The sequence below is a fragment of the Bidens hawaiensis genome, unplaced genomic scaffold (genome assembly GCF_021521415.1).
Source record: "Bidens hawaiensis isolate Kalapana, Puna unplaced genomic scaffold, B.hawaiensis_p1.1 tig00001961_1, whole genome shotgun sequence".
Lineage (NCBI taxonomy): Eukaryota > Viridiplantae > Streptophyta > Magnoliopsida > Asterales > Asteraceae > Bidens > Bidens hawaiensis.
The window spans coordinates 3,456,544-3,468,992 of NW_027491109.1; the positions used below are offsets into that span (position 1 = coordinate 3,456,544).

Below are 12,449 nucleotides of genomic sequence, written 5' to 3' on the forward strand. Positions count from 1 at the left end.
TTATAGTATGAGAGAAGTTGCACCACACAAAACAAATGCCCAACAAAACGATATAACAATGGTCTTTGTGGCCATCTGTCCTTTATCGCTCCTTATTACCATGGCTTCGTAAATCGGCCAACTATTCAATACTCCAAAACCCGCGATAAACAACTGCATAAACGATGTTTTAAAACTCCAAAGTGTCAACATCCGTATAATCCCGATAATTAATGCAAATAGGTTGACGATCGATGCAGTTGTAAAAGGAACAAACATTGGAGAGTGAACCCCAAACTCCATAAGACCTTGCTCATATCGCTTGCTTTGTTCATCATCTTGCACTTTGCTTGTCACATTGAACCCTTGTGTAGCTATCCCTAAATGTTTGATGGTGTACTCAACAAATGCAAATAAGAATGGTGAGAGTCCCTTTATAAGCCACATCCTTTGATCATTCCACCATCTCTTATAGGTGCTACCAAATATAACGAAATCATAACAATCTTGCATGTATGCTCCAAGAAATAGGAAAACATACAACAAAAACCACGGATCCGTCACCTACAATCAGCAAAAGTTAAAGAACTCAACTATGTTCAATGGTATTAAGATTTGATAAAGGATGATACCTTTGGGAAGATGCATACTCCATTCAAAAATGCAATTTGAGGGATGAAAGAGTATATTGTGATGGGAAGTGACCAAATGGGCCAAAAAGTATTGTGGGCATAGCATAAGCCCGTAAGAAAGCCCATGTACTGGGTTCCAAAAATCAATGGCATATGCTTTGAGAAGAATACCTCAAGAAGCCCAATAGCCCATCTCTTAGTTTGACTAACGGCATCAATAAAAGTGATTGGAACATCACCCAAAAATGCTGGCCTACTTGGGTGGCAAAAGATAGACTCCCATCCTTCACAATGCATTTTATATCCGGTAAAATAGTCCTCTACAAGTGACCCGTACCTAAATCCTAACTACATAACTAATTTCAAATAACTATCATCATCCTTGATTAGGGATGACAATAAAACCCAAACTTTATGGGAAAACCAAAACATTTGGGGCATGTAACACCCGTCCCATTAGGTCATGTGATGGGTTTAAGATCACTTTCGAAATTTCTCGCGGGTTTAGGACATGTATGAGATTTGGAATACGCCCGATTACCTAATAACATAACTTCATTTACCTGATTATATATTCGAGTAACTTGACATATTTATTTTTTTGGTTATTTTTATGTATATTTTGGCAGAATTAGATGTATCATATGAAACTTCGAGCATTACTTTTTCGTCAAAACTTGTTTATAACAAGTATTTGTTGTAATTGATTAGTTGGCATTATTTTATGGTAATCATATTTAGTAGTTGATTAATTATTACTTACCTAATGTAATTGACTTAGATACTTGACAGTTTTGCCCGATACCCGACAAGTAATTACCAGACAAATACCTGATGGGCGGTCGTTAACTGGTTATCGTTTTAGGAATAGTCCCAAAATCGACCCATTACCATCCCCATCATTGACTTCACATAATCACATTATTTGTGAGTTACATTACCAAAAAAAAGTATGTAAGTGACAAAGTCATGTTTGAGATATATAGGATGGCCTTACTTGGAATCCCCACTTGGTGTTGTTTTCATAGTCGCACCTAGCCACATGATGTGCTAAGTCGATAATCGGTTGTGCGGTAATTGGCTTTTCCACTACATGGTCGGGTCTCAGTTCTTGTATTTCTGGCGGGACCACTGACGTGGGGCCACCAAAGAAAGCACGACGAAGGAAAAAGCATCCGGTCCCAACATAATGAGGGTCTTGTAAACCATTACCCCCAACCGGGTTGGCAATAAATAAACGCAAGAACTCACCACCATAAATATCGTTTTTGTTGATGCCATGATAGCGTTGAGGGAACTGGACATATCCTAAATTGGGTTGAGCTAGTGGGTCAGAGATATAACACAATGCCATCTTAGGTGTTTGAGGATCATTTGAGTACATGTCACAATCTTGAGTAAGAACTATAGGGGCATTGGTCATGACACTTGATACCCGGAGCTTCAATAAAAAATAATAACTGTAATTAGTAACTTATACTTTTATAGATATAACTCTTACCATTCATTGATTTATTTTTTTAATTGGTCTAGTATTTTATCAGTTTAATAAAAATATAAAAACTTTGTTAATCATCGAAAATAATTAGGAAATTAATAAAATGATTTTAAAAATACATATAATTATAAAAATAGGTCTGAAACTATTTTTTTTTTCTATAAAAACATATGTAAACAAATTTTAGTATTTATAACATGTTAGCTATTAGTTAGAGTGGTAGACCTGTGAACTTTTTTCATTGGTGTTATCAACTTGATTACATATCTATTGGTATCGGTCGGGATATATTGCTTTGAAAATTCAAAACCGAGTATTATTAAAATATTTAAGGCTATGTAAATAAGTTTGGTTTATAGTTTATGGCGATATATGGGCAACCTTTTTATTTGGTTCCGTATGTTTTTTCCTTAATAAAGCATGTCGTTGTTGTTGTTATTATTATTATTATTATTATCATCTAATACTTGGTTATATTTATAGATAATAACAAGTACTCATGACGTCTATATGGTGTCCCTTTTATAAATGTGTGGTTCTGGATTCAAATCTTTTCAAGTGTAAAATAAAAGTAGAATTTTGATTTTCAAAAAAAGGTAATAACAAGTATTTTCACTCGCATGTAGCGGTAGAACATGTTAAATGTATTACATATTCCAAGCTACCGCATGCTAGAACTAGTACGCAACAAGAACTTGGTTGATATCACGGTTCGGCTCATTAAAAAATTTACGATAAAATGTGTCCAAAGTTAAAAATTTACAAGTTTTGTAACAAAAGTTTAAATATAAAATATAATCAAAGTTAAAAGCTTAAAAGTTTGATGTTCCATTCTAGTCTATTAAGAAATATTATGGTTCATAGAAGTATAGAACATGTAAAGAGACTAAGAAGGTTTTGGAGTGTTACCACTTACCAAACAATTGAGAGCGCCTGCTTTAAAATTGTGTCGGGATTTTTGGATTTTTTCTCGTGACAAGTACACAAGATTTGGCATCAACTGCCCTTTATTGTCCTCTTCTTTTGCACCCTCTATCAATACCTATATATCTCCAAATATTAAATTAAAATTATTCAAAATATTAGACACCACATGTTCAAATTCAGATTGATTATATTTATCAAAAATTAGACACCAAACCATTAACTTTTTTTTTAATCAAAAATGGTAATAGTAATGTATGTGACAACTGACAACACCATAACTGAACTATTAAAAGTATACTGTTAATTTTTTTAAACTAGCTACATGCCCGCGCGATGCGGCGCGGTATGCATGCAAACATGTCATCGGATGCGTAATCGGCGTTATCGTTTCTGTATGTGCGTGACTTCACAATAGTATGCGCGTAAGCTGATGATAGTATGTTCGTATTGCGGCATTGGAATCTTAACCGGTATTAGTAAGCACGTCACACAACGATTGTACGCGTGCAATCAGATGTCGGTGCGCACTTAACGCTGCATTGAACTCGTCTTGACCCGCAACCAGTTCCGTTTGACATTGTTCTAACCCGAAATTCGTTATGACTTGACCCCTTTCAACCCAAACCCGTCCCGACCCAAATCAAATTAACCTTTTTGTATTGACTCATTCCAACGACCCATGACCCGAACCCACCCGATTCGTTTGCGGTCTTTAATGGTAATCACGTAACACGTTAAGTTTTAAGATAGAAAAAGTATAGCAATATCATACTCAAATTAAAGATAATAAAATACTCGTTTTTATGGTATAATGTTTTAAAAAAATATTAGCGTGTGAAAAAGTTATAAACATTTAAACGTCGTCGGGGTAGTTGGTTTAAAATAAGGGGTATAAATGTAACTATTATATAAGTTAACAAAATGTGTCTAAAGTTAAAGGACCAAACTTGTAGTTAATTTTGTATAACTTTAAAATCAACTGTAACATGATTTTACTTTTGCTAAAAGATAAAATTGTCCTTAAAATGTCTTAATTGTATGCATTGTAGTTTGTACTAATAGCAACAAGTTTGGTACCTCTTAAAAATTAAGAGGTCCCCCACTCATACTTTATATATAGTATAGATAAGAAACATTAGATTTTTAATATTTACAAAATTTCACTTAAAAGTTAAAACAAACCAATGCAAATGTTTAATGTTAATAAAATTTTAAAACATTAATTTTTCTACGAAATATACAATTTCATCTGTCAACCATTACCGCTTTGGTGTTTGGGGGTGGTCAGATGGTTAGAGTTTAGAATAAAGATAAGAGTTCAATTCATACAAAGTGTAATATCTAGACGTTTAAAAAATTTATTTCTTTTAATCGCCTACTTGAACTAGACCTTCCAGGGTCATCTCCAAGAATTTATATACCTAGGTTTAACCGAAATAAAAAGGCCGTAAGCTTTAACGAGTAACGAAATATATAATCTAATAACCAAAATTTTATCTAATGGATTATGTAAGTCCCCCCGGGGCGTCGCTGATCGATACGAGATCCGCACGAGGTCTAGGAGTGCGGAATCCTCCTAGACTCGTTTAATGGTGTAGAAGACGAAGAACACGATTACACACAAACAAACACACGAACAAACACACGACCGGGATAAACGAATCTGCAGATCTTTTATATAATAACCATAACACGTTACATACCGAACATAAACAAAGACACGGTCGACCCGATGTGAGCTCTACCTCGGGTCGTCCCACACGACTCTCCCTCTCTGTTTCTCTCAATTCTAACAAACACAAAAGATCATCTGTTACAAAGCATGCACCAACAGACTCCCTCTTAACTGATGATCTTGGGTTTGCTTCTTCTTGTAGGACTCGATTGCACTGTGATCTTCAAACTTGAACTTCACATATACATGCAACATCCATCCTGCCTTCAACCAGCCGTGTCTGAAACTGTCTTGTAACTCCACAAATCTACCAATCACCCTACGTCTTCCATATCAGATCTTCCCTTCAGTGTAAGCTTCTTCGACTATATCGATTGAGGTCTTTGACATGCATGCATCCCCGTGCCTAATTGATCATCTCAACCAATCATGTGAAGTTCTTCTAACTTCACCAACACGTGAAGTTGTTCAAACTTCACCAACACGTGAAGTTGGGCTCCCTCCACAACTTCACCATCACGTCGGAATTGTATAGTAAGATAAGGGTTCAATCTTCAACTACTCAACATCAAGTGATCAATTTCATCACAAAACCACCTTGACAGAATCTAACACACATGACCATTAATTAATCCGAAGCATCTTCAATCACCATGGATAACGATCAAGAACATAAACAAATTAATTCCCGATTAAATCCAACTGGTTTCAAAATCGTAACAGGGTTCAATTCTCGAACGCCTTGAAAATAACATAAATAATATGCTCTGACCGCAATCCAGTAATGACGAAAACCTTCAGTTCGATTTGACTTTTTTCAGTTGGTCAACCTCGAACAACAACAATTTCTTTGCCCACACACACCCAAATATGTGTCAATATCCAGTTTCAATCAATATCTCATTCACAACTTCAACTCCATATCCAGAGTTGACCCGTATTTGTTCACACATAAGACCAAGAGATACCAAGTTTTACTCGTTGTCGGAACAACACTTTCGGTCTCACAATAATCGTGTACACCTGACCATACAGACGAAAACTCCAAACAATTTTTTTTAACTTCGCCTGAAAGTCAATTTCGCCTAAAAGTCAACTTCTCCTAAAAGTCAACTTCGCCCCTCATTAACTTCGCCTGGCTATAACTTCGCCTGGCTATAACTTCGCCTAAAAGTCAACTTCGCCCCTCATTAACTTCGCTTGGCTATAACTTCGCCTGGCTGCTAACTTCGCCTAAACCCTAAAATTTAAGCGACAACTTCGCCTGAACCCAATAACTTCGCCTACGGCGACTGTTCGGCCAAAAACGCATCAGAAACGTGCCAGAAACACCAAAACGCAGATCTCGAACCATAGCATAAGAGCCTAAGGCTCTGATACCACTTGTAAGTCCCCCCGGGGCATCGCTGATCGATACGAGATCCGCACGAGGTCTAGGAGTGCGGAATCCTCCTAGACTCGTTTAATGGTGTAGAAGACGAAGAACACGATTACACACAAACAAATACACGAACAAACACACGACCGGGATAAACGAATCTGCAGATCTTTTATATAATAACCATAACACGTTACATACCGAACATAAACAAAGACACGGTCGACCCGAGGTGAGCTCTACCTCGGGTCATCCCACACGACTCTCCCTCTCTGTTTCTCTCTAGACAATTGAACTGTAACACAAAACACTCTAACTTTCTGGATTACTAAACCCTAAACAAGACACACATATATATAGATAACCAACTTCGCGGGCTTGGGCTTGGGCCTGTAGGCGAAGTTGTTCTAACTTCGCCACTTCGTCTCCCCTGGTCAGAATTGCATAGCGAAGGTCACAAAATGCACCAACAAATTATGAATAAACAACCTTTTTGGCCCGATAATTTGAAGTGTTATCAAAATCCAATTATAATGCATAAAAATTATTATATATATATATATATAAAATATTTGCACCCAAAAAATGATGCCTCGATCGAGGGTGCGGCTCGCATACCTCAAGACCGCCCATGAGACCTTCCATAGGACCACAAACCATGTGTTTTTCTTCTTATACATCCAACGTGGCAGCCCCATTTGCATGAAGAATACAAAAGATTTCTCAAACTAGTCGCACATCACTAAAAGGACGATCATCATGTGGTTTATGGTAGGCCCCATTAGTATAAAAGCATTTTTATTTGTGAGGCTATAAAACATTGAGCGTTTATGGAAATAATGAGTATGATAATGTTAAAGTAAAATGAGTTTGGGAAAAATACGAGTAAAAAACTGAAGCGATAGTTGAATAGACATGTTTAAGTGAAAAATATCGGAGTTTTAACGTTAAGAATAGTATTTAGATTTTAAACCTTCTTATACCTGAATAATAGTTGGATGATTTGCGCGAGTAAATCCTGGTTTTCGGAACTTGTTGAAAGCTTGATGTTGTGATTCATCGGTAATGTAGTGGTGGCAGACTTCAACTCTTTCTACAACATTCTCAACTCTTATTTTCATGCTCTCATACATCATCTACAATGATAAAAAAAAATGTATGTTAATTTTTTTTAACTGAAAATGTATGTTAGTAATCTCTGGTTTGTTATTTTATTTTTTTTTATATTTGTATTATTTAAATACTTTCTATTTTTCTGATTAATATTTTGAAGCTTAAAATTATTGTGTGTGAGCTTCGGTTGACCTACCTCGTCTTTATTATAAACGATCGCATATCTATGTATAATAGATAAGTAATTAAACGTCACAATTATCACAATTTTGTAAGCCCTCGTTTACTTTGATCATTGATCTTCTTTACTTAATTAATATGGTTGTTTTCTGCTTTTCTTGTGAATCTATCTATTTTAATACAAGACTACTTATTTTTACCGCTTATTAATATATTAACCATACTCACCTTTTTTAAACTTATTTTAATATATGGTAATTATCTTTTAATTCATTTCAATATATGAATTCATTTTATACTAAATGTAAATCATAAACGATTCATTCATTAACATTTATTGTAAAATAAGAAAATAAGGAAATATCAAAATTTTAGTCGTAGGCCTGTTAGAATAAAACTTTAAAGTCACAGATAATTGCAATTTAATAAAAATAAAGGTGCATCATTGTCGAAGAATTTGGATTTGTATGAAAACTACAAGTTGTTTTTAAACTGGGATTCGAGCAACAATGCATAGTTTTTTATATAAGATTGGTTTCAAATTTGAATTTAAAATTTTTTCATATGCATTTGAACTTAGTAAGATGTGTATTTGTCTTAATTTTCTTCAAACATTTTGTATAAATATTAAAAACATGGAAATACCAATTATATATACTTTGAACATTATAAGTATAATCCATATGTATAACGATTTATTATATGAACTATTTGTCATTTATATATGACCTTTTTGTGTAGTATAAAGGGTTTTAACAATAAGAAGATCAATATTTAGTTTTTTATATTTCCTTTTATAACTCAGACTAAAATGCTTCAGAAATATATATATTTTGGCTTGACTTATAATTTTATATACATATAAATATATTAAATTAAATATGTCTTATAAGACAAATTACCTAATTAAAACATTCAAAACGTTAAACCAAAAATTTGTTTCAATCTCATTCCACTATTTTCGTTTTACAAAAATCACTTAGGATATTGAAACCTAGAATATCGGTTTCATTAGTTACTTACATAATTTCAATATTATATCAACTTATTAATTTTATTTTTATACAAATGCAACGAACTGGGGTTATGTTAGTTTTACCCGTCGATTAGTACAAAATTAAAGTGTTGATTATGGTTTATATTCAAAACAATAAAGTTATACACAATTTTTTTTAAAAAAGAATTAAAGTTGTAACATTTATTATTAAAATTTATAAAATTTCACTAAGATTCACATCAAAGTTATGATGTAACTTAACTGAAATATATATTATTTTTATTTCTTATTATTTGTAACTTAATCATGATTCTCATTATATTTCAAGAATATTCCATTTTCACATTATTATATAAAAAAAATAGTTAATCCGGTTCAAAGTCATTTACCATATTTCCATAAAATCCGAAAGTTTTGCTTCTTTTTTTTTTCTTCTATAAATTGTTAAAATATATATATATCGATTAGTTAAATATTCCAACAACTTCCCTTAATATTAACTAATAACATGAGATTAGTATTCAAAATCTAAACATTTCTAATCCAATACTTCAAGTATTATAAATAAGAATCACTACATTCGCTATATGAAACTTTAAATCTTCTAATATTCTGCTAACTTAGAATAATCACTGTTATTTGAATATGTTTTAAGGTTAGTATGTCTTTTTTCATTCTTCTGCAAATTACATTCATATGAAAGGAAACAAATCATATTGTTATATTTTAATTTTGGTTTTATATGCTGCTTGATTATACAACTGTTAATCGTAAAATATAAAATCGATCAATTAAAAATTTTTCATACACAGAATATTAATGACAACAAATTTATCATGATCAATCAATTTCAAATTCTAAAGATTCTAAGGATGATTATCTCATCACAGTTTAGGTAACCTAGTTTTTGGGGATAATCATGATTTTTGGATAAACATGAGCAGATAATATCAAATGATATCATATTAATTAATTAAAAGGTATGATATTTTATGTGTATGAATTTTTTTGTTAGTTTTATGGATACATTATCATTTATCCAGGGTTGGTATGTACTTGAAGAACCTTACTTGTCATACGAAATACTAGAATGCCCTTCTGTTTAGTAGTTTGTGGGTTAGTAAAGCCAAAACTGAAACCAGTGACCGAAAAAAAGTCAAATTATAACTACTTTACTAAAATTGTTATTTTGACTGAAACGCGTGGACTAAAGCCGTAGTTAACTCTTTTATCTATTTTACTTGTTTGACCTGTTGGAGATAAGAAAATCGACACAATGAATGGAGTTACAAGTAGACATGTACTAAAGATTTTGATTTTTGATAAACAATGTATACCGACCAATACAATCACAAATATAGTATACAAGAAGGTTTTTACTTATTTGTATCATATTTGTGTAATCTTAGTTATGCAATTTTAATGTAAATTGTAATTGTATTAATAGTATATGATGTTGACTGTATTTCATTTAATGGTTAAAATTTAAATTTTTTATCAATTACCCGTATAATGTACGAGCCTCAAACTAGTTACTATATATATTTAATAGCATTATTGCTTTTCCCGTTTTTTTTTTCAATTAATAAATAACTCTGCATTCGCTTTTTTAAGTAAATACAAACTTATTTATTTGAGTTTGTTTGCTGAAATTTGTAAGTGAAACAATACACGCTATGTTGGTAAAGTTATAATTTTAATTTGCTTTGTTGAAATTCAAATATATTGAAAGAGTAAAGTGCCATATTTGTTCTTGTGGTTTGACAAATAATGTAAATTTAGTCTAAAAAGTTTATTTTTTGCATATGGACCCTCCATGTTTCCCAGTTATTGTCAATTACATCCAAATCAATAACTCTGTTAAATTTAATCGTTAAGTCATGGGTAGACATGTCTTTTCACTTTTTGTTTATTATAATACTTATTTTAGAGAACTGTGGTTTGCGTCCTCGTGGTTTGTCCAAATCTACGGTTTTAGTCTAATTGTTTCAATTTTCGTACGTGTAGTTTTATTTCACTTGCAATTAAACTCGAATTTATTAACCTCGTTAGTTTTGGTCGTTAACCCATTTATGTGCCCCTCACGTGACGACCAGTTTTGTCGTTTCTCTCCCTAAATAAACTAAAGTCCTAATTCGCAAGTCCCCCTCATGTGAGGGGCTGGGGTGTATTTGGGGGAAAGGGAAAAAAACAAGGAACAAAACCGCCCCTCACGTGAAGGGCACACTAGTGATGGGTTTAACGACCAGACTTAACGATATTAGGGAATTCGGGTTTAACTGCAAGTGAAATAAAACCATAAGGAAGAAAACTGCAAATTTGAAACTACTGGACTAAAACTGCAGATTTGGACAAACTAGAGGGAAGAAAACCGCAGTTCAATAATATAAGTATTATAATGGTGAAAAGACATGTCTACCCCTGACTTAACGTTAAATTTAACGGGGTTAGTGATTTGGATGTAATTGGTAAGAATTGGGAAACGTGGAGGGTCCATATGCAAAAAATAAACTTTTTAGACTAAATTCGGCATTATTTGTCAAACCACAAGGACGAAAATGACACTTTACTCATATTAAAAATATGAATTACATTCTTAAGTTTTTTTAGCAGCGTTTGAAGCAACCATCAATACCCAAATAGGTCTTTTTAAGATGGGATGACATGACTTACCCATAAACATCTAGAGGAAACCCACTATTATGGGAAAACCTCCATTGAGTAAGGTCTGTAAGGTCTCGAGCCTTGACCATCACCAGCCGGCTATTAGACCAGAACGTCAACTTATCTTGAAATTAGTTAAAAAAGAGTTACCTTAATCTCCTCTAATATCTCAAGCTCAACACTTCCATGATAATTGGAGCTAAAATACACTTCCGGGCATCTATCCATAATATTATTTTCCCTACAAAACGGAAGCCAAATCTTTGCAAACTTTGCAGCCTCCATGAAAGCAAAAAGCGTAAGCTCGGAGCCACCATCGTCCGAAACATACACCGAAAGCTTCTCGGGTGGATAGTCATAAGACAAAAGCGACAACGCGGTGTTAACAACATTCATAGGCGGCTCTTTATAGGGATCCGCGGTGCATATGAATATGTCTATGTGTGGAAAATCTTTTGGTTTGATAACTTTTTCTAGGTTTTCGGGGTAGGCTTTTCGGAGAATGGGACGGATGCGGACCGAATTGGTGGCGGCCCACGCGAAGGCGAGTATGAGGTCGGAGATCAGGAGGGAGGTGGTGGTGACGACGGAGATGACAGTGGTGGAATGGTGGAGGGTGAGGAGGTGGTGGTAGATTAGGGCGAGGATGGCCCAAGTGTATATAAATGCAAAGACACGATTAAAGGTTATGCATGGCATGTGTTTGTATGTGTGAAGAAGTGTACCCATGTTTAGAGATTCTATTATTAATTCGTTGTCTTCAAGACTATTTATAAAGTTCATAGCAAAAAAATATAATAATATAAAATAATAAATAATAAAAAAAATCGGATATTCGTATTTACATGTATCAGACTTTATTAAAAATTATATAAATTATACAATATTTTACATTTATTATCTCCATTTGTAGTTATATTGGCGACTTGGGTTTGACGAGTTAGTTGTTGACTCTTGTAGTATATATGTTGAACTCAAATATAAGTTACAGTGAATGTAAAATTAAGAATAAGTCAAATCTAAGCTCATCAAAGCTCGAATGCATGTCGTTTTGAGCTTTATTTCTAAGCTCGACTTGAGTTCAACCTCAGATTACTTTCACTAACTAAAGGGAAAAATATTTGTGGGCGGTTTAACATTAACGATTACTGAAAGTGATTTCAAAAGGTATTCTGAACAATTTGGTACACATATAGATAGATATTGTGACGTTATGTCTGATCATATAAAGAAATACAAAGAGGGTTTGGATTCATATAACAACTCTATGTGTAACTTAAAAACCATATATTAGTAGGAAAATCTTTTGTAAACATGTACCAAACACGACGGTTATGCCAAACTATTGCTTAGCTAAACACAATGCCCTGCAAAAACAAACGAACAAACCAGACAAAAAAAAAACG

General features: G+C 33.4%; 1 protein-coding gene across 1 annotated transcript; it reads right to left on the reverse strand.

Moving 5' to 3' along the window:
• Positions 1–11,813, reverse strand: LOC143603329 (cellulose synthase-like protein G3). The gene is made up of 6 exons (XM_077080154.1): positions 11,194–11,813; positions 7,073–7,225; positions 3,026–3,151; positions 1,609–2,052; positions 612–959; positions 1–543 (listed from the first exon to the last, which is right to left on the reverse strand). The coding sequence occupies exons 1-6, from the start codon at positions 11,770–11,772 to the stop codon at positions 1–3; spliced, it is 2,193 nt and encodes a 730-aa protein (XP_076936269.1). The 5' UTR covers positions 11,773–11,813.
• Positions 11,814–12,449: the final 636 nt, after the last annotated feature.

What these genes read in the sequence shown, in the direction of transcription:
- LOC143603329 (XM_077080154.1), bottom strand. Translation starts at nt 11,772, where the DNA reads ATGGGTACACTTCTTCACACATACAAACACATGCCATGCATAACCTTT. An exon ending in CAGGCGCTCTCAATTGTTTG is followed by an intron (nt 2,053 to 3,025) that starts GTAAGTGGTAAC and finishes TTTTTATTGAAG; the next exon opens with CTCCGGGTATCAAGTGTCAT. An exon ending in ACACCAAGTGGGGATTCCAA is followed by an intron (nt 960 to 1,608) that starts GTAAGGCCATCC and finishes TTAGTTATGTAG; the next exon opens with TTAGGATTTAGGTACGGGTC.